The sequence below is a fragment of the Pleurodeles waltl genome, chromosome 5, assembly GCF_031143425.1.
Source record: "Pleurodeles waltl isolate 20211129_DDA chromosome 5, aPleWal1.hap1.20221129, whole genome shotgun sequence".
Classification (NCBI taxonomy): domain Eukaryota; kingdom Metazoa; phylum Chordata; class Amphibia; order Caudata; family Salamandridae; genus Pleurodeles; species Pleurodeles waltl.
In genome coordinates, this window is record NC_090444.1 from 1,250,272,036 (window position 1) to 1,250,294,423 (window position 22,388).

The 22,388-nt window shown below is 43.0% G+C and overlaps 1 protein-coding gene across 1 annotated transcript in view; it reads right to left on the bottom strand.

The window, feature by feature from the left end:
* LOC138296400 (gamma-aminobutyric acid receptor subunit rho-1-like) overlaps positions 1-22,388 on the bottom strand; it is a 459,035-nt gene that overhangs the window by 152,747 nt on the left and 283,900 nt on the right. Inside the window, exons 4-5 of the mRNA XM_069235486.1 lie at positions 19,299-19,366; positions 4,312-4,535 (exon numbers count right to left, since the gene is read on the bottom strand). Coding sequence (XP_069091587.1) covers positions 4,312-4,535; positions 19,299-19,366 — 292 coding nt within the window. The remainder of the gene's footprint in view (positions 1-4,311; positions 4,536-19,298; positions 19,367-22,388) is intronic.

Consider the following 22,388-nt stretch of genomic DNA (forward strand, 5'->3'; position numbering starts at 1 on the left):
TCATGTAGTTGCATACAATATCTAATAAATCATTTGTAGAACATAATAAAGTATATTGGCCCAGCATATAAGGATTAAACAAATGATTTAGCTATGAGTAAAATGTACCCTGCCATATATAGACAATAAAAATCTGGCTAACCCACAGATTAAATAAAGAAATTCCATTCTAAATAAAAAGTAAAGTGCCACTAACCATGACCTAATGTTATCGCTTAAAAGGTGTTGCTTTAACCCCTTGGGTGCCTTGGACGAGCTGGTCTCGCCCTCGGCCACGGTACTCGTGTGCAGAGGACGAGACCAGCTCATCCTGCACCCGGCCCACTGTGGGAGCGCTAGCACTCCCCCCGTGGGCCTCCCACCCACACACCCCTGTCAGGGATGGAAGGGGAAGCGCTTCCTCTTCCACCCCCGACCCCCCCCCGATCCCTCTCAGTAACATCTTATGAGGTCACCTACCATGCTTCCAGCACGATGCGGAAATGCTTAGCATTTCTCTTCCGCTCGGGAGGAGGGGGCAGGCATAGGCATGAAAGGAAAGGAAAGGCCTTTCCTTTCCTTTTATGTCTCTACAAGCATTTCTGCTGCCCGATCGCGATGCGATTGGGCAGCAGAAATGCCCACTAGACACCAGGGATTTTTTTTTTACACTTACGCATAAGGGGAGCGGCCCCTTGGGCAAGGGCCGCCCCCAAGGGGAGCAAAATATTATTAGGCCTTTTCTGGGGGCAGATCAGCCTATTATAATTAGGCCAATTTGCCCCCAGGGGGGCAGAAACTCCTAGAAACCAGGGATATATATATTTTTTTTACTTTATGTTTTTATGTATGGGGAGTGACCCATTAGGCAAGGGTAGCTACCCTGGGGGGCAACCTGTATTTAGGCCATTTCTGTCCCCTTTGTGGGCAGATCAGCCTCTTTTTATTAGGCCAATCTGTCCCCAAGGGGGCAGAAACCTCTAGGCCCGGGGATTTTGTTTTGCCAATTTCACGCAAGGGGAGCGACCCTTTAGGCAAAGGTTGCTCCCCTGGGGAGGCAAATTTATTTTAGGTCATTTCTCTTCTCCTTGGGGGGAGATCAGCCTATTTCTATTAGGATAATCTGCCACCGGGGGGAGGGCAGAAACCACTTAGGCACCAGGGATTGATGTATGTGTATGTGTGTGTTTTGTTTGGGGGGGCAGCCCCTTGAATAAGGGTCACTCCCATGGGAGCACATTACTGTTGACTATATCTGCCCCCATTGGGGGCAGATCGGCCTATTTTTGGAAGGCCCATCTGCCCCCAAGGGGGGCAGAAAGTCCACCAGAGACCAGGGAAGATTTTTTTTTCAAACTAAGAGGGTGGGGTATGGCCATACCCCCACCCCAAATATATGGGGCTAAAGTTGTTCTGCCCACCAGTGGACAGATGGGGCAATTACCCCTGATCCACACCCCAGGGGGGCAGAAAGTCTACTAGATGCCAGGGAATAAAAAAAAAAATAGTGGGGTGGTGGCTACCAACCAGTAATAGCCTGGTTATGCCCCCACCCCAACTGAAGGGGGTAACAGTCTTTCAGCTCTCCTCCTGCACACTAACACATCTTATCTCACGGCAAGCAAAAGGGCATTTGATTATTTTGGGTTTTGGTTCTACAGTTGGGCCATGAGAGCTTGACTAACTCTCAAAATTGTCCCACTTGAAATGGTGAGGGATGCACTTTTTGGACAATGGGACGCTGCCATGTAGAAAAATTCACAAGACCTAGAGACATCTGAAAACTAAACATCTGGGTGTTTCCAGGGTGGTGTGCTTCACATGTACCCTGCAACATTTTCTTCCCCACAATGCCCTGCAAACCTCCAACTTTGCTGGAAATCGCACATTTTCCCCACATTTTTGTAATGGAACCTTCCGGAATCTGCAGTAATCCAAAAAATTCCTACCACCCAGCATTGTCTCAACTATACCGATAAAGATTCTACCCCACTTGTCAGCCTAAATTTTTTTTTTTAAACTGCCCTTTTGGACCCGCTTTGGTTCCCCCTCAATTTCGACACGTTTTTTGGCTCTTCTTTGTCACAGGCCCACCTACACAAGTGAGGTATCATTTTTACCGGGAGACTGAGGGGAACATTGGGTGGTAGGAAATTTGTCCCGGTACGGTGATCCTACACAGAAATGTGGGAAAAATGTAATTTTTTTAGCTAAATTTGAGGTTTGCTGAGGATTCTGGGTAAGATTACATTGGGGGATCCACGCAAGTCACACCTCTTTGGATTCCCTCGGGTGTATAGTTTTCAGAAACGTTTGGGTTTGGTATGTTCCCCTATATGGTTAGTGAGCCCAGGACCAAAAAGGCAGGTCCCCCCGCAAAAACAGGTAGTTTAGTATTTGATAATCTTGAGGTTTCCCTCTGGCACCCGGGGCTTCCTCTGTGTTACATGGCCTTCTTAACTGGGGTGAGGGGTTGCTCAGTTTCATAAAGCACTTCGGGAGGACCAGTCGACAGTGATGGGAGTGAGTCGCAGGGCTTGGGAGAGGGACCTGGGGGCACCCATGTCCGATACTGATTGGGATCTAGCACTGTCCATGGTTCGTAAGGTGTCATGTAATAACAGATTTAAGCTCCTGCACTTTAACTTTGTACACAGAACTTACCTTACGCCAAGTCGTTTAAATAAGATTGACCCGGACGCAGGGCGGAGTGTCCCAGATGTGGTGTGCTGGGGCCTTCCTTCCTGCATCTGGCTTGGACTTGCAGACTGGTGAACAATTTTTGGCACAAGTAGTGGCGAAAGTAGAGAAGGTGACAGGCTTGGGGATAGAGGTGACACCAATGGCCTGCCTATTGGGAGTGGTGCAGAAGCCGCGGGGTCGGAGTATTCCGTATAAATTAGCTCAGATGGCGTTGGTGCTGGCCAGGCGCAGGGTAGTGATTGGATGGATGAGCACCCGGAGTCCATTGCTCCCTGATTGGATACAGGACCTAACGGAGTTGGGTGTGGCTGAGGAGCAACATATGCGCTTCGCACGAAGGGATGACAAGGCACTCACTGACTTGGAGGCTTGGGGTACATTACTGGACTGGATCTCGGGTGTGGAGGGTGTAAGCTCTGCAGATAGTAAGGAGGATGGGGGGGACATCACACAATGAGCCTTTTGAGCAGGTGACGACTAACTATGGTACTGACATTTATCCATTTCTCACAGATTCCATATCATGTTTGTTTTCATGTGGATTTTTTGTGGTTTGGGGGGGTGGATGAGCCTCAATTATATATTGGATGTGAATGTCCACTGGTTGGTACATGCTCAATACTATTTTTGGTATTGTAATACAGTATGAATGTTCTGTCTTGCATGGCCTGCACTGCACTGTTTGTTTACAGTTTATAAAACTCAATTTTTTTTTTTTTTTTTTTTAAAGAATTTCCTTTGTAGACTAACTGCCATACAATCTATAAGAACCAAATTGTCTGCATATCCCAGACATGATATATGAGAGCGCCCCATTTTGGGAGAGAAGGAATGAGTACCTATAATCATTTTTGGCAGATCAGAAAGGTACAGGGAAAATTGGGTTGGAGCCAACACTCAACTTTGCCAAATCCCGTTGCTGGTACGTATCTTCTGGGAAAGGTTTCCAACTGCAACCAGTTCTACTCTTGCCCAATTTCCAGTATGGAGCTCTTTTAGTATCCCCAGTAGTGTTCCCAGTATACCCATACTTTCCAATTTGTCCACAGAATCTCATGGTCCACCAAGTCAAAGGGAGCCCGGAAATCCACAAAACACGTGATGATTCTGTTATGTATTACTCAGATGATTATTCTTAACATTATTGTTATTATGCAAGTCTAGCAATGTGTGCATAGTAGACAGAAGGGTGTGTTGTAAATAGTTTTGCAGAGATATATATGTAGCAGACTAGCTGGCTGTGTTGCAAATGTTTCTCCAGCTGATTGTGATGTCAGCAGGAGAGAGGTTCAATGAAGCAGATGCTGTGAACATTTCTTAGGAGCACATGATTGAGGAGACTGCGTACCACCCATGTCTTCAATGTATAATACTTTTTATCCCGGTACCGCCACAACATGTATTCATTCTCATTTGCACTGCAACTTGTTTGGTCATTATAATACCATCTAATACACTGCTAAGGACACCTTAAGAGCAGATAACTCTTCTATAATGTAATCAATTATAATCCACCATTTTAAATATCTTTCTTACCATTTTGAACACTTTTTTAAATTTGATGTCCCTCAAAAACCTTTGACAATGTGCTATCATAGTGAAAAGAACCTTAACAGGATGAAGTGATACCTCAAGCTATAGAGCACCTTCCCGTCTGGCTGAACCCGCAGCATGACATTGTCTGTAGTTGTGTCATGGATGAAAGATCGCTTAGAGTGAACGAAAAACATATCTGGAACCCAAATCTTTTTCACAAGCCTCCCATCGAATGTCATGCTTTGGTTGTTGCTGCTCGGGAAGGACAGCCTCTCATCCTTCCAGTAGTGCCTCAAGTACAGGGTCATCGTGAAGTCCTATAGAAAATAAATTTAACATAGTCATATCTTTGGAGGGATTAAATTACAATCAAGTGTCCACTGGAGGCTATTGTCAACATTTCAGAAACAAAAGCACATTGCTGTGTCCATTTATATTGGTGTCTGCTGTTCTTTTCATACATATACTCATTTCCAGCTTATATCTCTAAATCTGTTTTTTAAAATAACCTATTTGATATGCTCTGCGTGGACTACCACATTCACTGTCAAAATCACTGTGCTCAGCAGTGTTCGGACTATTGCCTCCCTTTCTCCATCCACTGCTCAATTTCTTATTTGTTGCCTTACCGTTTTTGCCATGTATAAATATCCTTTATGAAGATTACACTAAATTCAACATCCACTACAGTTGATACATATCTTGAACTAGTACTCATTTTGAAATGCAGGCTCCTGAGTACTTGTTGTCCACCATTTCGGCTTCCACCTGGGGTGCCTATCTTTCGTCCACAGGGACTAGTACCGCCTCATATCTTCACGTTATCCACAGGAGATCAGTTTTCAGACAGTTAATTTAAATGACAAACTTTATTGAAATGTGGCATGGCTCTGGCCTGCCCCATTTTGGGATTTCCTATAACAAGAGTACTCAAAGTGAATCCAGTAAAGCTGGCAGGTTTTGAATCTACCCCCTGGCCATGTAACTGTGTCACTTGTAGAATATTTAGATTAACTTTATTCTAATTTATCTTAGGTGGACAGCCTATAAATATGACAGGCCTTCAGCCCTCCTGAATCTTCATCTTCACTCCTGCCCTTCAGAAATGCTCAAACAAACCTTAATTGAGATAGTAGGAACACGGTGCTCTCATCTCTCTGTGAAACACTTTGTATATCTCCCCATAATGAACACCGAAATCAGCATGAGGTGAACCCAAATACATCCGGAACTACACAATTGGAGCTTTCTCACATTATACAGTGGCAAACTTTATTGGATTGAGCTAACACTTCTGATCACACCTACCAGGAAGCTAAGATTTGCACTAGGGGTAGGCAGGTGCTAATATTGAACTGAGGGAAAACAAGAACACAATGAGAGTATGCAAATAATTTTGGCTGTCACAAATTGCGTTTTTCACGGATGAGTTTAGTAAGATATGGAGCAGGATGCTGAAAATTCTGAATCTCACTTTGCCCCAGTGATCCACTGTTCACCTTTCACTAAAAGGTGGTCAACAAAAGGGAACGCATATCTGGCAATGCCTAAAAGCAACAGAAGGGCCTAAATTACTCTGAGAAGCACTGCTAAAGATTTTCTCTAGATAAACAGAAATGTTATGGATTAGTAGATAAATGTACCATTGAGGAGGAAGCAGTGGTCACTGTGGGAAATATTTCAAGTACCGTAATGCAGTAGAAGGCTAGTTTAATTTGTTCACATCATCACTAGATGTATATAGCAACCGATATTAACACAGTATATCTTTGAGTTTCACTTTTTTCCTTCATGACCCTCATTCATTAAAAGATTGATATCAGTTTTCAAAGTGTGGTCCGTCTAGAACAATTCTGGGCAATAAAAATACTGAACATTCCATGTTCTACAGTATATTCCACCTCCTAGTTTGCTTGTCGCACCTTCCCAATATGTTCATGTCAACCTAGGAGACAATATTTATACCTTAATCATATCTAGTCTAAAGTCACTGCTGATCTTAAGAATGAGTTGCACAACATTTTATCACAATTAGCACTCCTATCTACATCTATAATTCACATTGTTTCTTTACTGCCAGACTTCATATTGGACCAGGAGGGTTAGAAGATTTTGGGAAGAGTGTTTGATACCCATCTGATCCAACTAACCTCTATGTGCACTTGGTTCTTTAAACACATTAACAATGACAAATTTTCTGTGTACACACTTGAGAGGAGGCTGTAGGCAGTGTAGCTAGTACTGAAATCAGGACCTGACGAGAAAACAAAATCAGCCCAGTAAGCATGTTCAAACCAGTGCCACACTGCAGACGGCCACAAATAGACTAGGGCCATGGGGTCATAGTAGGGTAATGGCAGTCCATTTTGCTCTAATAGCAGCCCCCTGGCATGCAGCCCACTGGAAAAATGCCATGATGGCTGTTAGACTTGGCCTATTGGTGTGGTTCCCCCTAATGTTTTGCCCTCAGACTGCCTGTTTTTGCTGACTTCATTTTTGCTGGCCTTCGGACTCTGCGTATTTTCCCACTGCAAACTACTGCCAAAGGGCTTGTGTTCCCTGTTTTTAAATGGTAAAATTGGCTTATGCCTAATTGGCATATTTAATTGGCTTGTATGACCCTAGTAAAGTGCACTGTGTGTGCCCAGGGCATGTAAACTAAATGCTACTAGTGAGCCTATGCAGGGACAAAGGCTAACTAGTGCTAAAGTGCTTGTGTTCCCTGCTTACAAAATTGTAAAATTGGCGTATGCCTAATTTGCATATTTAATTGGCTTATAAGACCATTGTAAAGGGCACTATATGTGCACAGGCAATGTAAACTAAATGCCACTAGTGGGCCTACAGCACTGTTTGTGTCACCCACCTAAGTAGCATTTTAACCCGACAAGCCCGACATTGCAGCCAGTGTTTGTGCAGTTTTAAACTGCCATTTCGACCTGGCAAAGTAAACCTTTACCACATATGTCACCCCCTAAAGTAGTCCTGGATAGCTCCAAGGGCGGGGTACAATGTATTTAAACTGTTGGACATGTACTTTTAAGTCTTACAGGTCCTGGTAGGGAAAAGCTCCTTAATTCCTTTTTCACTACTGCCAGGCCTACCTTACATTTTTTAAGTGTAATTTCCAAATGAGAACACGCCATCCCTTCAATTTTGGTGTCTCTGGAATCACAAATTAAAATCCTTAATTTATGGTGATGTTGGATTTTAAATTATAATTCTGAAAAGGCCACTTTTAGAAAGTTAGCATTTTCTTGTCTTAGCCATTTAGTGCCTGCAGCCTGTCTCTGGGTCACATGACGGGGTGTGGGTGACACTTGGGCTTTGTGTGTTCCTCCTAGACGGCCATACACAATGAGGAGCTTAGGTGTGACTGGATGGGCCATCACTGGCAGGATAGGGGGGTTGGGGGAAATTGGCCCAGCCCCACTTACACTTGAATAGGCTGTGTCCTGTCTCCACACAGAGGGCTGAATGCCACCTGGAGTTAGTATGGAGCAAGGAAGGCAGTACATCTGTGCATTTCAAAAGCATGCCTCTAGAAGCTTCTTCCCACTTCAAAGCCACTACTGTGTATAAATAGTGGACCTCAGACACCCATTCTTCAGTACATTTCAGACCTGTGGATATTCTGTCAGGAAGAAGGACTGCTGTGCTGCAGAAAAGACTGCCACTTTGCTGTTCTGCTGCTCTAAAAGAGCTGCTGCCCAGCTGTGCTGACCTAATGCGTGCTGCCCTCTTGCCTGGGGAAGGAGAACTGGACCTGAAACTTCATCTTGAACCCAGGACCTCAGAATGACTGCGAAGGCTATTTGCTGGCTTTCCAACATCCTTCACCAGCCGCTTCACCCAACTACTGCAGGTTCCTGAACCCCAACTAGTGTCTCTCAGGCCCTGGAGCCTTGGTGTGATTCACAGGCACTGAAATCAAACTTTTGGGCTTTTCGCGACTGCTACCAGGGCCTTCCGCACCAAGACTGCCGCCAGTCTGTCTCATCACACGATAGCATCAACCATTCGGAGCAAGTCGGCAAAATGAAGCTTCAGCCTGCCCGTCCACGACCCCCAGCCTGCTCTTTGCTCCATGCCGAAAGCCTCCCGCAAAGCACTCCTTGCTCCTCGCAGCCCTCTCGAAAGTGAACTGGACTCTTGGCACAAAACTTGAGAACCTCAGCAAGACTGATCTGGGGATAATATGTGACCTGCGCTCTATTTTCAGTCAGCCTGAACTTTTGACTTTGACCCAGGCCAGTGTGAGAGGTAGATGTGGATGGCGCTTTCTGCTTTTAGGTGCTGTTTTACACTTTAATCTTTAAAAATGAATATCTCTAGTCCTACTGATTTTTTTGTCGTTTTGGTCTTATTTCATTTTTTATGTAACTTGGTGTGTTTTTATTGTATGACTGTTTGAAGTGTTGCACAAATACTTTACACATTGCCTTTAAGTTAAGCCTGACTGTGCCAAGCTACTAGAGGGTGAGCACAGGTTAATGGGGGTTTGCTTGTGCCTTACCCTGACAATGGTTGTGGGTGCTGCTGGGCCAGGGTTCACACCCCAGTCAACCAACAAAGCAATGTCCCACAGTGGTACTATGGTCAGTCTAGCCATTATAGACCTAAATGCTCAGTCGACTCTAGATGACCTTACAAAAGACCCTGAATCAAGTCATTGATAGGGAAAGGATCAAACTTGACAGAGCTGCTGACGAGGGTATAGATTTTATCCACGACTGCCTGAAGCAAAGTTCTATCCAGCAGAAGCAGATTGGCGTCTGGAGGGCTTGTATCAGCCTGCTGGGAACATGCAGTAGCAGCTTTGCATGATGAGGGAAATACTCCTACCGCGAGATGATGAGGCCAGGGGTTGGAGTAGGAAGTAACATAATCAGATAAATGCTGTGGTTGCTTTCAGTTAGTTCTTTTCCACAAGAACTGAAGAGGAATTCCACCTATATAGGGCATAGCTAGTAAATTCAACTAAATCAGTGTCTCAACTTAGAAATTGGTACTAAATAACAAGGGAAGACGAGAGTAGTCAGAGACCTACAATAGCATCAATCTCAAACACAGATGGGCAGATTTATGGAAAGTGGAGTGCACCGAGCGCAGCGCCACTTTTCCTGCACCCCTTAGCACTCCCCTACCGCCACCATGTGTGCACCGTATTTAAAATATGGTGCACCATGGCGCAGGGTAGGGGGCAATAGCGTCATTTCTTATGATGCTATTGATGTACTCTGCAGGAGTAGCACCAAAATATTGGCGCTACTCCTGCAGAGTACATAGGACCCAATTCTAAAGAATGGAAGCCCTCTTTTAATGCCTGCTCTTGAACAGGCGTTAAAAGTGCTGTAAAAAATGGTGCAAGGAAATCTCATAGATTTCCTTATGCCATTTTTCAGGCTACCCTAACGCGGGAATGCCCCCTTTGCATACATTATGCCTGGCGCAGGCATAATGTTGTGCAAAGGGTTACAAAGTAGCGCAATGCATGCATTGCGCCACTCTGTAAATACAGCGTGAGGATTTCAGCCTCGTTGGGCCACATTAACAGCGAAAATAATGATATTAGTGTGGCGCATAGTGGCACTAGGGCATTATAAATATGTCCCAAAAGTTTTTCTTTATTTGTAAGAAAAGAAAAAAAGGAAAAGAAAACTTATTAACAGCGGTGCAGTGGGTGAAGATAACAAAATGTACTCGGAGCAGAGTCACTGTAATAGAACGTGTTTGTACTGTTTACCAATTTGTAACAGGCCATGGTTTTCTTGTTTTGGACACTCACTTTGACCAATATTATTCCGTGGGTTTCACTTATAAAAGAGCACCAAGCACCAGTGGCAGGTGCCACTCAACGGGGGTGGTGGGGTTGGACAGGGTGGGGGCGGTGAAAAAAAAAAAAAAACATTTTTTAAAACGCTTACCTTCGGGGGAGACACGTTCGTCTCTCCTCTGTCCTTGTCCTCTTCCCAGCTGCACACAGGCTCCCAGCCAATCCCAGCGCTGCTGTCACCAGCATGATAGCAGCGTCATGATTGGTCTGAGCGGCCTGCTTCGCCTATCAGACTGGGAGTGGGAGCCTGTGCATGTTCTCCACTCGGCTGTGCAATACAGCTGGGTAGAGAGCATGCAAAGTGCGCATGTCTGTTTGGCTGGTCCAACACGGCCAGCTGAAAAGACATGCACACTCTGTGCTGCAAAGCCACTCCTACAGCCCTCCACCCACGCCCTCCCTGCCTTCCAGCCCCACCCCACCCCCTGCTTCCTACTGCCAGGAAAAATAAAATGATAATAATGTTGTGTTATTTTTAGTTTCCCCTCAATCCAGTGGGGCGACACTTTAGTGGAGGAGACGCCCCTGCCAAGCACATTTGGTCACCTTCATCCACTGTGCCATTGCTAAGTTTGAGGAAAGTGAGGAAGATGAAGGAAAATATTTGTTATTAAATGCAAGAGTTGTTTTGTTTTGTTGCATCAGACATGGTGAGTATGTATACATTTAGAACAATCTCAGTGAATGTTAGGGGCTACGATGATAACAGAAAAAAGTTTGGTGTTAAATGACAAGCCTAAAATTCCACTACATAAAGAAGGTCGTTGAGACGCACAGCTTTGTCAGTGCATCAGAAAAACTAAAAGAGGGTGACCTAGGCTACACTTTCTCCAACCCTCGTAACCCAGTCGGGCAGGAGATTAAACATAAGTGTGGAAAAAATTGCCACTGAAGAATCTATAAAGTTAGGTGGTTCGATGTTACTTTCCGCCAATCATAAAATTCAGAATTACCATATTTAATATTGATTATTATACTCTGGCTAACCTATGGAGTTGGAACCCTAGGGATAATTTTATTGTCCTCGCTGTGGAGATGCAGACGCTAATGGATCCATATGTGTATGCATCGTGTCAGGTTCAAAATGCCTACTGGAAGATAATATTTGAAGTTATTAATACACTGGTTGGAATTAAGATCCCGGAGCAGATTAAATTAGGACAAGATGCTGACATAGGTATTTGCCATGCACTCTATTTTGGCCAGTTGCTGGGCTGGAGAGAGCTTCCACAGGGTCCCTGTCTGCCTGGGAGTGCTCCCAGCCAATCCTGACGCTACTCTGCGCAGTGTCAGGATTGGCGCAGGGCAGGCTGGGAGCCTGTGCCTGCAGAGTCAGAGGAGCGTCGAGGGAAAGAGGAGCGACTAGGAGGTGTTTTTTATTTTTTATTTTATTACATTTAATGTTTATTTCCTACCGCCCCCCGGCGCCCCCCCAACCCACTCCTCCCACGGCCCTCGAGCCGCTCCTGGGTACATACTGTCATTAACACACAGCACATTTTTCTTTGAGATGACCACTAAATTGGTACAGGCATACAGTTTTACTTATAAAACTATATAGTGCACAAAGAATAATGTGTGGAAATTAGGTTTCAGCAAATATTTGCCATTTGTGCATCACCAAGTGAAATGATTTCTTTCGATCCTATTAACATCTTTGTTTCCCTCCCTCTTCAGAATTAGAAAAGGGAGCTCCATTTGTGCATTCCTAACTGTTTATATATTTTGAAATATTTGGACAGATTATTTATAGGTATTTCAAATGTGTTGTGTGTTAGAAGACATCCTACAGCCTTTCCTTTCACACCAGCAAGATTGTCACAGAGTTCACTCTACAAAATCCTCACACTTTGCAATAAGAGAAAGAAAACCCAAGTCTCTATGTTAAAAGAATAAGCAGCAATTTGTCTGAAAACTGCTTTAGGCCTTGGTCTTTGAAAGCACAGCAAATGTGTCAAAATGTAAAGCCATCTTCAAAGCTGATTCACATTTGGAACTCAAAGCATCATTATTTTGGGGGTGCTGCAGCACCTCCCGCAACCTTACAGCCAGCATTTATGGAGCCCTGCTTCATAATCATCAGTACATCACCCTTCTGTGCCCTGTACACCGATACCAGTTGTAATCAGGTCAAGCCTAGAAACTTCAGTCAACTTCACAAAGCCTCAAATGTCTAAATCTTGCAACACCTCTATGCTGATTTCTTCCTCAAGAGCATTATGAGTCCCTCTAAATTCAACATATATTGTTCCTAATGTTTCTGTGTAAAGTCTCCTCCTCTCAATAGCTGTGTCAACATCTTGACCACCAGAAATTATAGCTGAGAAACCTCAAGTTTAGAACACAGTAATGCTTTGCCACACTCGTTTTAATTTCTAGTTCTGATGTTAATCAGAATTCCATGGTGTCTGGCTTACATATGATTGTCACATGAGTATTTAGAGGTATAAACAATATTTTCTGTAATACAAGTCACAGTCTTTTAGTCAAATCTTTCTCTCTTTTACCGAATGTTCTAAAGATGTTCCAATATGCCTTTGTTACAATTTGTACATTTGAAGGCCGGGGAAAGTACAGTTGTTTGTTTATTACTACCTGAGGGCATTAATGATCATTAATGCGAGGGGTCATGAAGCTCCTTGGTGACTAGGACTATTTCTGCATATTTAATGACTGCTTCCATTAAAGTTCCTTACCAATTCTGCCAACTAATACTCACTATGGTGGACCAGTAATGGTCAGGGCTGCCTGGGTCATTAATGCTCATTCATGTTTGTGGACATTAAGGGCCAAATGTATCATTATATCCAATAGCGATTACCTAATTGCGATTTTTTGCGAATCGCAATTAAGTAATTGTAATTGAATGTATGAAACTCCATGAGTTTCATACTGCGATTCGCAAGGTTCGCAAATGGAACTCCCTCATTAATATTCATGAGGTAGGCCATTGAGAATGGCTACAATCACAGGGAAACGGGATGCGTTTAAAACAGAAAAATGAAAAGTTTTCTTTACATTTTTTAAGAGTAGGCAGTAGTCTCCCCTTCCCCTTTGCAAATAGGTTACCACCTATTTGAAATTGGTGGTAACTGCGATTGTTTTGCGACCGCTTTCACAGTCACAAAACAATCATATATACCTCTGCGATTCGGTATTAGGAAGGAACACCCTTGACACGCCCCTTCCTAATACCGAATCGGTATGTAGTCGCAAATCCAATTTGCGATTCAGTAACAAGTCACATACCATTTGCGCTCTGATACATCTGGCCCTAAACCTCTACTGGCGGGAGATTTATGCCTTGTAATGTTTGTGGCAATGATTACGATTATTGGTTGGTTGGGGTCATTAAAGCTCCTTACTTCTTGAGGATATTATGGTGCATTCCTAGTGGGGGGCTTCCTCCCTCAGTAAGGCTTCTGTCCTCTGACGCTATGGGATTAGGCTCTTAAAATTCATGAAAATAAACTAGTAACTTAACCTTAACACCCACTCCCAGGCCAACTATCCGCTCTTTGTAATATCATACATTATTTCACACATGCAATATCATCAGAAATCATTTATAATATGATTAATGGTACAAGTATAATTTACAGATGTAAATGTATAACAATGTAAGACAAAAAGGTATCAGCATGCCAATAAAAACATGCATATTGTTCTCAAACTACAAACTTCCTGAATGAGTCACTCTGTCTCACACACTCTATTTCTTATTCCCATATTGAGGTTTTGCGCTGTAGCCTGCAATGCTGTCACCCTTACCTTTACCTTCACGATTCTTTCAGCGAATCTGATCTTTAATGGAGGCAAATAGTGAATGTATAAAGGTTTTATGACCCAATTAAGATGCACTGTTAAGTTGTACAAGAATTGTAGATTTGCAGTGATAATGGAATACCCAGTCTCAGGTCCGGTGAAACCTGTGTGAGAGATGAAAATATCTTCTAAACTCTCGGTTCGATGGTGCGAATGTACCCTTTGTCAAATTAGCATAAACGTAAAGTGCTGAGAAATGCTGCCAACAATTGTGCTGACCTACAGGATTTAATCCATCTATGACGTATCTGTATATTTCTGCCACCAAGATTTCATTTTTCTGAAATTGTATTTCTTCAGCCTTAAGTTGTGAAGATTTCCAAAGCTGAAAATAGCAATTGTTGATCTTGTAAAAGTGGTTAAATGCATATGTGTTAGACATGGGGTTTCAAGTTGGCAGATGGTTTTCACCTGTTCAAGTAGGGACCCTCACTCTAGTCAGGATAAGGGAGATACCCAGCTCAGATAACCCCTGCTCCCCCTTGGTAGCTTGGCACGAGCAGTCTGGCTTATCTCAGAAGCAATGTGTAAAGCATTTGGACATAACACACAGTAATACGTGAAAACATTACAAAAGGACACCACCCAGTTTTGGAAAAATAACCAATATTTAACTGTGTAAAACAAGACCAAAACAATAAAATCCCCCCATACAGTAATAAAGATATGACTTTTACATGATTTAACTCAAAAATACAGTTCCTTGAAGTCGATAGCTCCACTTGGGACTATCACGGGGTCGTGATCAACAAAACCAACAGTCCAACAGTTCAAGCCGGTCCACGGAGTCGCAGGCCAGCTACGGTGTTGGGAAGACTCACAAACAGTACCTTTGGATTTACAGGCCATCGTGATCTTCATGGTGAGCTTCGGAGAGCAGCGTTGCTGGTGTTGTGGTTTCGGTTCTGGAGTCGGTGCGGGGGTCATCGGGCCCTTGAAGTCATATGCGTGGCAGGTCGAAATCCGGGCTGATGAAGTCAGGAGTGCAGGCATGGATAGCGCTGGGGCTGCAGTACGAAGCGGGACGATACGACGTGTGTTGGCCACAGGTCACGGTGCAGGCACCGGCTCATTGATGGCATCCAGCGCCATCGGTGAGACCAGGGCTGCGGTGTGAAGTGGGGTGGTGTGACGTGCGGTGTCACCAGGTCATAGTGCACGCAGTGGTGTTGTTGTTGCTGAAGCGCTGTCGTCTATAGGCCCAAGTCGGTGGTGCGGCATGGTACGGGCTCAGTGCGGCATCCACGGGTCGCGGTGCAGACAGGGACGTCTGTTGACGACACTGGAGTTGATGGTGCTGGCATCGGTGGACCGAGGCTGCGGTGTGGGACGGTACAGTGCTTCGTGCTCCTCATGAGCATTGTCCGCAGGCCACGGTACAGGCAGTGGCGCTGGTGTCAGCAGGAGCGGCGTCATCAGGGATGCCCATGCTGGAGTGCGGGGCCCACAGGTCGTGGTGCAAGCAGTGGCTCAGTGATGTCGTCCGATGACTGCATCGGTGAGACCAGGGTCATGGTGCGAAGTAGGGCACTGCTGCTCTGTGCGGATCCGTGCAGCGTTGGCAGGTCACGGTGCAGGTCAGCGGCATCATTGACAGCATTGTGGTCATTTTTCTCCTTGAACAGCACAAACCACACAGTTCCCAGTGATGTAGGCAGATTCAACTTAAGTCTTTGATATCCCTGAGACTTCCATCAGGAGGCAAGCTCTAACCAAGCCCTTGGAGAACTTTCTCAAGCAGGATACAGAGCAAAGTTCACCCTTTGCTCTCTTTTATGGCAGACGCAGCAACTTCAGGCCAGTCCAGCAAAGCAACAGAGCAAAGGGACAGTACTCCTCTTCCAGCTCTTCAGCTCTTCTCCTTGGCAGAGGTTCCTCTTGATTCCAGAAAGATTCTAAAAGTATGGAGTTTGGGGTCCAATACCTAGACCCCTTTCTGCCTTTAAAGTTGGCAAACTTAAAAGGAAAGTCCCAGTTGTTTGCAAGATCCTTTCTTGTCCAGGCCAGGCTTCAGACACACACAAGGGGGTTGGAGACTGCATGGTGTGAGGGCAGACACAGTCCTTTCAGGTGTAATTGACCACCCCCCCCTCCACTCTAGCTCAGATGACTCATCAGGATATGCAGGCTACACCCAGCTCCCTTTGTGCCACTGTCTAGAGGAGGGGTGCAAACAGCCCAGCTGTCAAACTGACCCAGACAGGAAATCCACAAACAGGCAGAGTCACAGAACGGTTTAAGCAAGAAAATGCCTACTTTCTAAAAGTGGCATTTTCAAACTCCCAGTCCAAAAAACAACTTCACTAAAAGATGTATTTTTAAATTGTGAGCTCAGAGACCCCACACTCCACATTTCTGTCTGCTCTCAAAGGGAATCTGCACTTTAATAATATTTATAGGCAGCCCCATGTTAACCTAAGAGAGAGATAGGCCTTGCAACAGTGAACAACGAATTTGGCAGAATTTCACTGTTAGGACATGTACAACACATGTCCCACTTTTACCATACACTGCACCCTGCCCTTGGGGCTACCCAGGGCCTACCTTAAGGGTGCCTTACATGTATAAAAAGGGAAGGTTTGGGCCTGGAAAGTGGGTGCACTTGCCAGGTCAAATTGGCAGGTTAAAACTGCACACACAGACACTGCAGTGGCAGGTCTGAGACATGTTCACAGGGCTACTGATGTGGTTGGCACAATCAGTGCTGCAGGCCCACTAGTAGCATTTGATACACATGCCCTGGACACCTCTAGTGCATCTTACTAGGGGCTTACTAATAAATCAACTATACCGATCATGGATAAACCAATCACTAATACAATTTACATAGGGAGCACTTGCACTTTAGCACTGATCAGCAGTGGTAAAGTGCGCAGAGACAATAAACCAGCAAAAACAGATTAGAACAAATAGGGAGAAGAAGGTAAAAAGTTTGGGGATAACCCTGCAAAAAGGGTCATTTCCAACAATATGTTATTTTTATTCCCAAATACTATTTCTTTTTTTGGAAAACTAAGAATTTAAATTAATATTGTTTTTCAAGTTAATTTTCCCTTTCAACTCACAAACATATTCTCTTGGAATATTCACTGATAAATGATTTTCTGAATTACTTAATAATAAATTAATTTCCATTGGCTATTGCCTTCCGACAAATAACTAGTAATTCAAAGAAAACTTTGCTTGGCACAATCATAAATTAGACAGAAGGTTTGTAACTCATCATTCATTAACCTTCAAAAGAGAATAGGTATGGTCCCCTATCACCTACTTTCTTTGTAACACTAAATCGCCCTTTACACAAACAGAAAAATTGGAAGTAGTTCTCAAATCCCCATGAATACTACATCTCTCTTTCATTAATTTGCCAGTCTGCTTGGAAAGTTTAAAATGTTTTAGCCTACACCAGGGTTAAGACTAACAGTTTTTATTTGGCTACTTCACACTTGGTACGAATATTTTTTCCTTTCTCCCTTTTCTTTTTTATTGTAAGAAGTTAATATATTTTTGATAGTTTATTATATGATGTATATATGTGTTCAATCGAGTATTTTAAATTGTACTTCATCATACTTCAATTTGTTTTTCTTTTACATATGATCTACCCTAATACATGTTGGTTGTTTTCAACCATGGTTTCTGAGCTTTATAACAATTTTGAAGGTATAAATGCGACTAATCGCATTTTTTCTGATACCCCCGATACCATTTGTTAAAGTGACACGGTGAAACAAATTATTTGAATTGCTTAGTCCAGTTGTTGGACTGTCGCACTAATTTCTTTCCACGTATATTTCTTATATTTTGCATCTGAAATCCCACCTCGGTGTCACAAAGTACAAAAGCTTGATATACAACATGAAAACAGATGTGCAAGGCGCACTAGCCCAGTCTTCATCTCTTCATCCCCTCTTGTATCAAAAGGCAAGATAGACCCCCAAGAGTGCAGTGGTAGGCTTAGGGCAACGGATCCATTTCCCAGTAGGAAAGACCATTGACAAGGCCCATGACTGTTTCACTCATTGATTAAAGAAATTAACTATTAGCTGATTCTATAGTCTCCTGTCTGTTTTGCTTTCTATGTAGCTCTTTTCCTTTGTTTAATTAAGTAAAATCTGAAAATGTTTATTTCCTTGTGTCCCCCAACTAATAATAACACACTGTCAAATGCCCATATTGGTAAAACTGGGCAAAGAAAACCTTCCCCGTATCCCTTGTAACTGATGAGTGTTTCTGTGTGGTTATTGGCTTATATTTACCAAGGGAGGAACTTGAGAGTTGTAGCTTATTTCCAACATTACCAATCCTCCCATCTGCTTCTTCAATTTCACTAGTCATAATTCTGTTCAGGATGGAGCACAAAGATGACAACTATGCAGATCGAGGGCGATGACATGAACAAGCAAGACAGCAACCAAATCTGCATCTGCTTATGAATCTACAGGTCCGCTCATTGTGTTTTACTGTTTATTTCCTCTTAGCCTTCCCCTGAAGCTAGAGTTATTGGGCCAGATGTACGAAGCCTTTTTGTATTTCTTAATGGTCTAAATCGGTATTTCAGGCTAAGAAATGCAAACTGGGCTTATCTAATGTAAAAAGCCCTTTAAGGAATCACAAATTGTGATTTCTACCCTGTAGAAATCGCTATTTGCGATTCCCAGAATAGGAAATGCAAATAGGGATTTCCCATTTGCATTTACTATTCTGATGTACCATGCATTTCAAAATGAGATTTGGGCCTTTTGGAGATGCAATTACCACCAACTTGAAGTCAGTGGTAACCAGTGCAACTTAAAAAAAATACACCTCAAAGTGCTTATTTTTTTATTTGCAATAGAGCACACACATGCCCCTTAAGCATATATGTGCTTTTCAGGTGCACCTCTATTTTTGGGGTGTCCCAATGAGGGTCTTTTTCCCCTGTGCCAGCTGCACACACACATAGATAAGTTAAGCTCTCTTATTTTATTGACAAATCCCATCTCTTGGAAGTGTGTAAATGTTGTATAACAAGCAAGTGTAAAGGCTCCTGATTCTTCATGTAAGACAGATGTGAGAATGGACATCTTTGTAAACAGGCAGTGACACTTCAGTCTCTCACTTGCCTTATTTAGATAATGGAAAAACTATAGCGAATCATAACCTGCGTTCAGACATGTATAAATCAGAGAGCCCAATGGTGAGAGTAAGGAAAATAAAAAACGGTTTCCTTTCATTTCACATTACTCCACCTGGATGAAAATGAGGGCAAAAGTTTAATATAGGCAGATTGCCGACAAAAGATCCTGTGAAGCAAAAGGAAAGGCGAACTTGGAAAATGTACAATGCCAGCAGGAAATAACACCTTTATTGCATAAAATTATGCACGCAGCTCTTGTTCAATGTTTCACAAAAAAATGAAAGGGACAGGAGGACTTACCATATCCACTTCAGAAATACTGTCCAAGCTTTCAACTTGCACATCTACCCCTACTGGGATTGCAGGGCCTGCGCAGAAAGGAGAATATACTGTTGAAAATGTGGTGCATATTGGATTCAGTCCATTAGAACAATACAGACCAGTCATATGAATACAACTACATATAACGCATCCTTCAATAAAGCAGAAAAAACTTACACAAACTCCACTTGTATTATACCGCCAGACACCCCTTCAAGATTTTGGTTGGGAAAAAATCATGTTCCAACTTCACAATTAAATTAAAAAATCTGCATGGATTCGAAGTTTCTAAATAAGAAATTAAAATAATTGTCTATGTTTCAATTCTCGGAGAAGACCTAGGTATTCCGTGTCTTAAAGAGGCCGTCCTCCTAAAGAGCAATTATTGAGGCCTGGTGGGTGGGCATTCCTGCTGGGTACACTGAAATACACGTGTATAATAAAGTACTGTGATTTGTTGACGTAGGTATTGAAAAATGACTAGGCTCATATAGAAGTAATACAAGTTTTGCAGAAAAGTTTGAAAACAACTCAGGTGTTCAGGTATTGCATAAAAAATGCCTCTCCCTCCAGGTGGGTAGTGAATTTCTATGCCAGGTGATAAATCCTAAGCAGCGAGGTATAACGTAACAAAAAATAATCACTCTCCACCCAGAAACATATAACACACAGACAATTTTCCAGTCTTTTTCCTTTTGGTAGTGAATGATCCCTTAATTGTTAGAGATAGGCATAAAGGCTGAGGAGACTGGCCCATCTGTTATCCACCAGCTGGAGGTCGGGGTGCATGCGCTTCCCAAGACGACTCCCAACTGGTAGGTTTAAGGAAGACCTGCAGGTTCCCCACCCTAAAAACTTTGTCATTAGTTAGACAAACCTAAAACTGGTCTAAATGTAGCTGGTGTTTGCTCACTAAGCACTAGCAAGCCCATATCATATTTGTTTTGTCTGCAAATTTGTGTTTGGATGCATTCAAAGAAAGTCCGGGCCTTTATTGGAGGTGGACTCCCCATAAAAATAAGTCTACGCCTGCCCATCAGTCAGCAGCAATGACAAGCAGGGACTTTTGGTGGATTAACCCATCCATCGCTGCGGTAGTTTGATTAATAGGGCACTAGCTCTTACCTGGTGGGAGGCTCTGCAACCCCTGGGAGGGAGCTACCGGCCCTCTCAACATAATGTAGGGCTACGTCTCCTTCAAAGAGGAATCTTGCCGGGTGCGTTGTGATGCTTCTGTTGGAGTGTGACTTTTAGAATTAATATTAACATGAAAAGCTTGCAATATAATGTATAATGAAGCCGCATAGAAAATGTGTTAGAAGAAAAATAATGTACGCGTTTGAAATGTGCCCATGGGGAGTGGCCACCAATGTATACGATGATTAATGAAACTGACTAATAATGAATTAACAGAGTACTAATGTATGATTTTGTATTAGCATTAAGAGTTATGTGTTAGGGTTATGCTAAATTACTCACTACGCCTTAGTTAGCAAGGGTCTGGGCCTAGCTGTCTGGTGTCATAATAACTGTGTTTTTCTGAAGTGCAATGTGCTGCTTTTCTGAAGGACACAAAGCTGTACTTTCCCAGAAGCTAGAGATATGTGGGTAGCTGTAGACAAAATTGTTTCTCATGGGACCCGACTTGCTCAATGAGACTTTCTTGCTGAATGCAACAGTGTAATTTGCAGCAGGTGCAAGGTCGTCTGGACTAGGGGAAGATAATGGAACTACTGACTGGAACGACAAGTGTAACTTTTCTTACCTGACATTCCACCCATTGAAGACGTCAATCACAGGAACCAACAAACTGCATGAGAACTGTCTTAGGTGAAAGTTCTAGTAAGGTGTGTGACGAATTATTGGACAGAGATAACGATGCACCAACTATTGCCCAATGGGAAATTAGAGACTTGTTTGACAACTTTGATATAACGGTGTGACCGGAAGAGAAATCAGCCATTATCGAGCCATTCTTCGCCATTCTTCATCACCCTTTGCCATTCTGAGAGACTTTGTCTTTAGCTGTCTGATACTTTAAACCATCCTCATCCCACCCCTTGCCTGTTATGCACTTCTCCTTATGAGGGAAGAGTTTTCTTGCTATGTCCTACTGAGACTTACCTGTCTGTCCTGGCTGATGGCGAATCGACTGATGTCCTGAGGACGAAGACTGATCCTGCAGACTGACTCATTCGGATGGGAAACTATCTGATGATAAATTGTAATTGTCTGTTTGCCTTTTCTTTCTAGGTACCAACTGCTCTTTTGATAGAGACCATAGTTAGATGTTTTCCAAATTCATGTTGCTAAATTCTTTTGCATGAAGCCCAACATACTGATGCTAATTAGAGGTTAGTTGAGGAGTTCACTAATATCGGGTGCAAAAGACAAATGAATGAATTCTCGCTTTGTTGAATAATGTACTAATGATACTCTGCTAAAGTTGACTCCTGTTAACGTTGTGTTTTGTTCTAATGTTCATGACTTATGCTTTCTTAAAGTCTTACTCGAGTTGACAAGTTATAGTGGTATTGATGTGCTTATTGATATTGCGACTAATAAATATGATACTAGATTGTAACTAATAGGGAATAAATATCCTAAATCTTATTAGATTTGTGTGATTATTCATGGCTGAAAGGTCATGGTGTGTTTGATTCTTATTAAATGTTATTGATTAATTTGATTGATCAGTTATCGTGAATATTGATGAGGTTATTGATCTATTGATTGAAATGCTAAACGGATATCTCGTTCTGGGAAGTCCCCAAACGTGGTCAAAAGATTCATTGGCCTAAAACGAGTCCCCCTGTAAGTCAAATTATCAAGGTTCGGACGCGTTATCACTTCAAAAGAGAGAGATTTGGAATAGGGGAAAGAAAAGGTCCAGATCCATCTCATCCTGGTGCACCCAGTAGCACACTTAAATGTTTTTAACTCTTGAGAACTTCCCCTATCTCCCCTTTTTCTTCTAATTAATGTTTCTTTTCTAAATTTCTACTTACCTTACCATCTTGTTTCTCTTCTTCTACTGTAAGGCTTGCACAACCAGTCTGGACTGCTCAA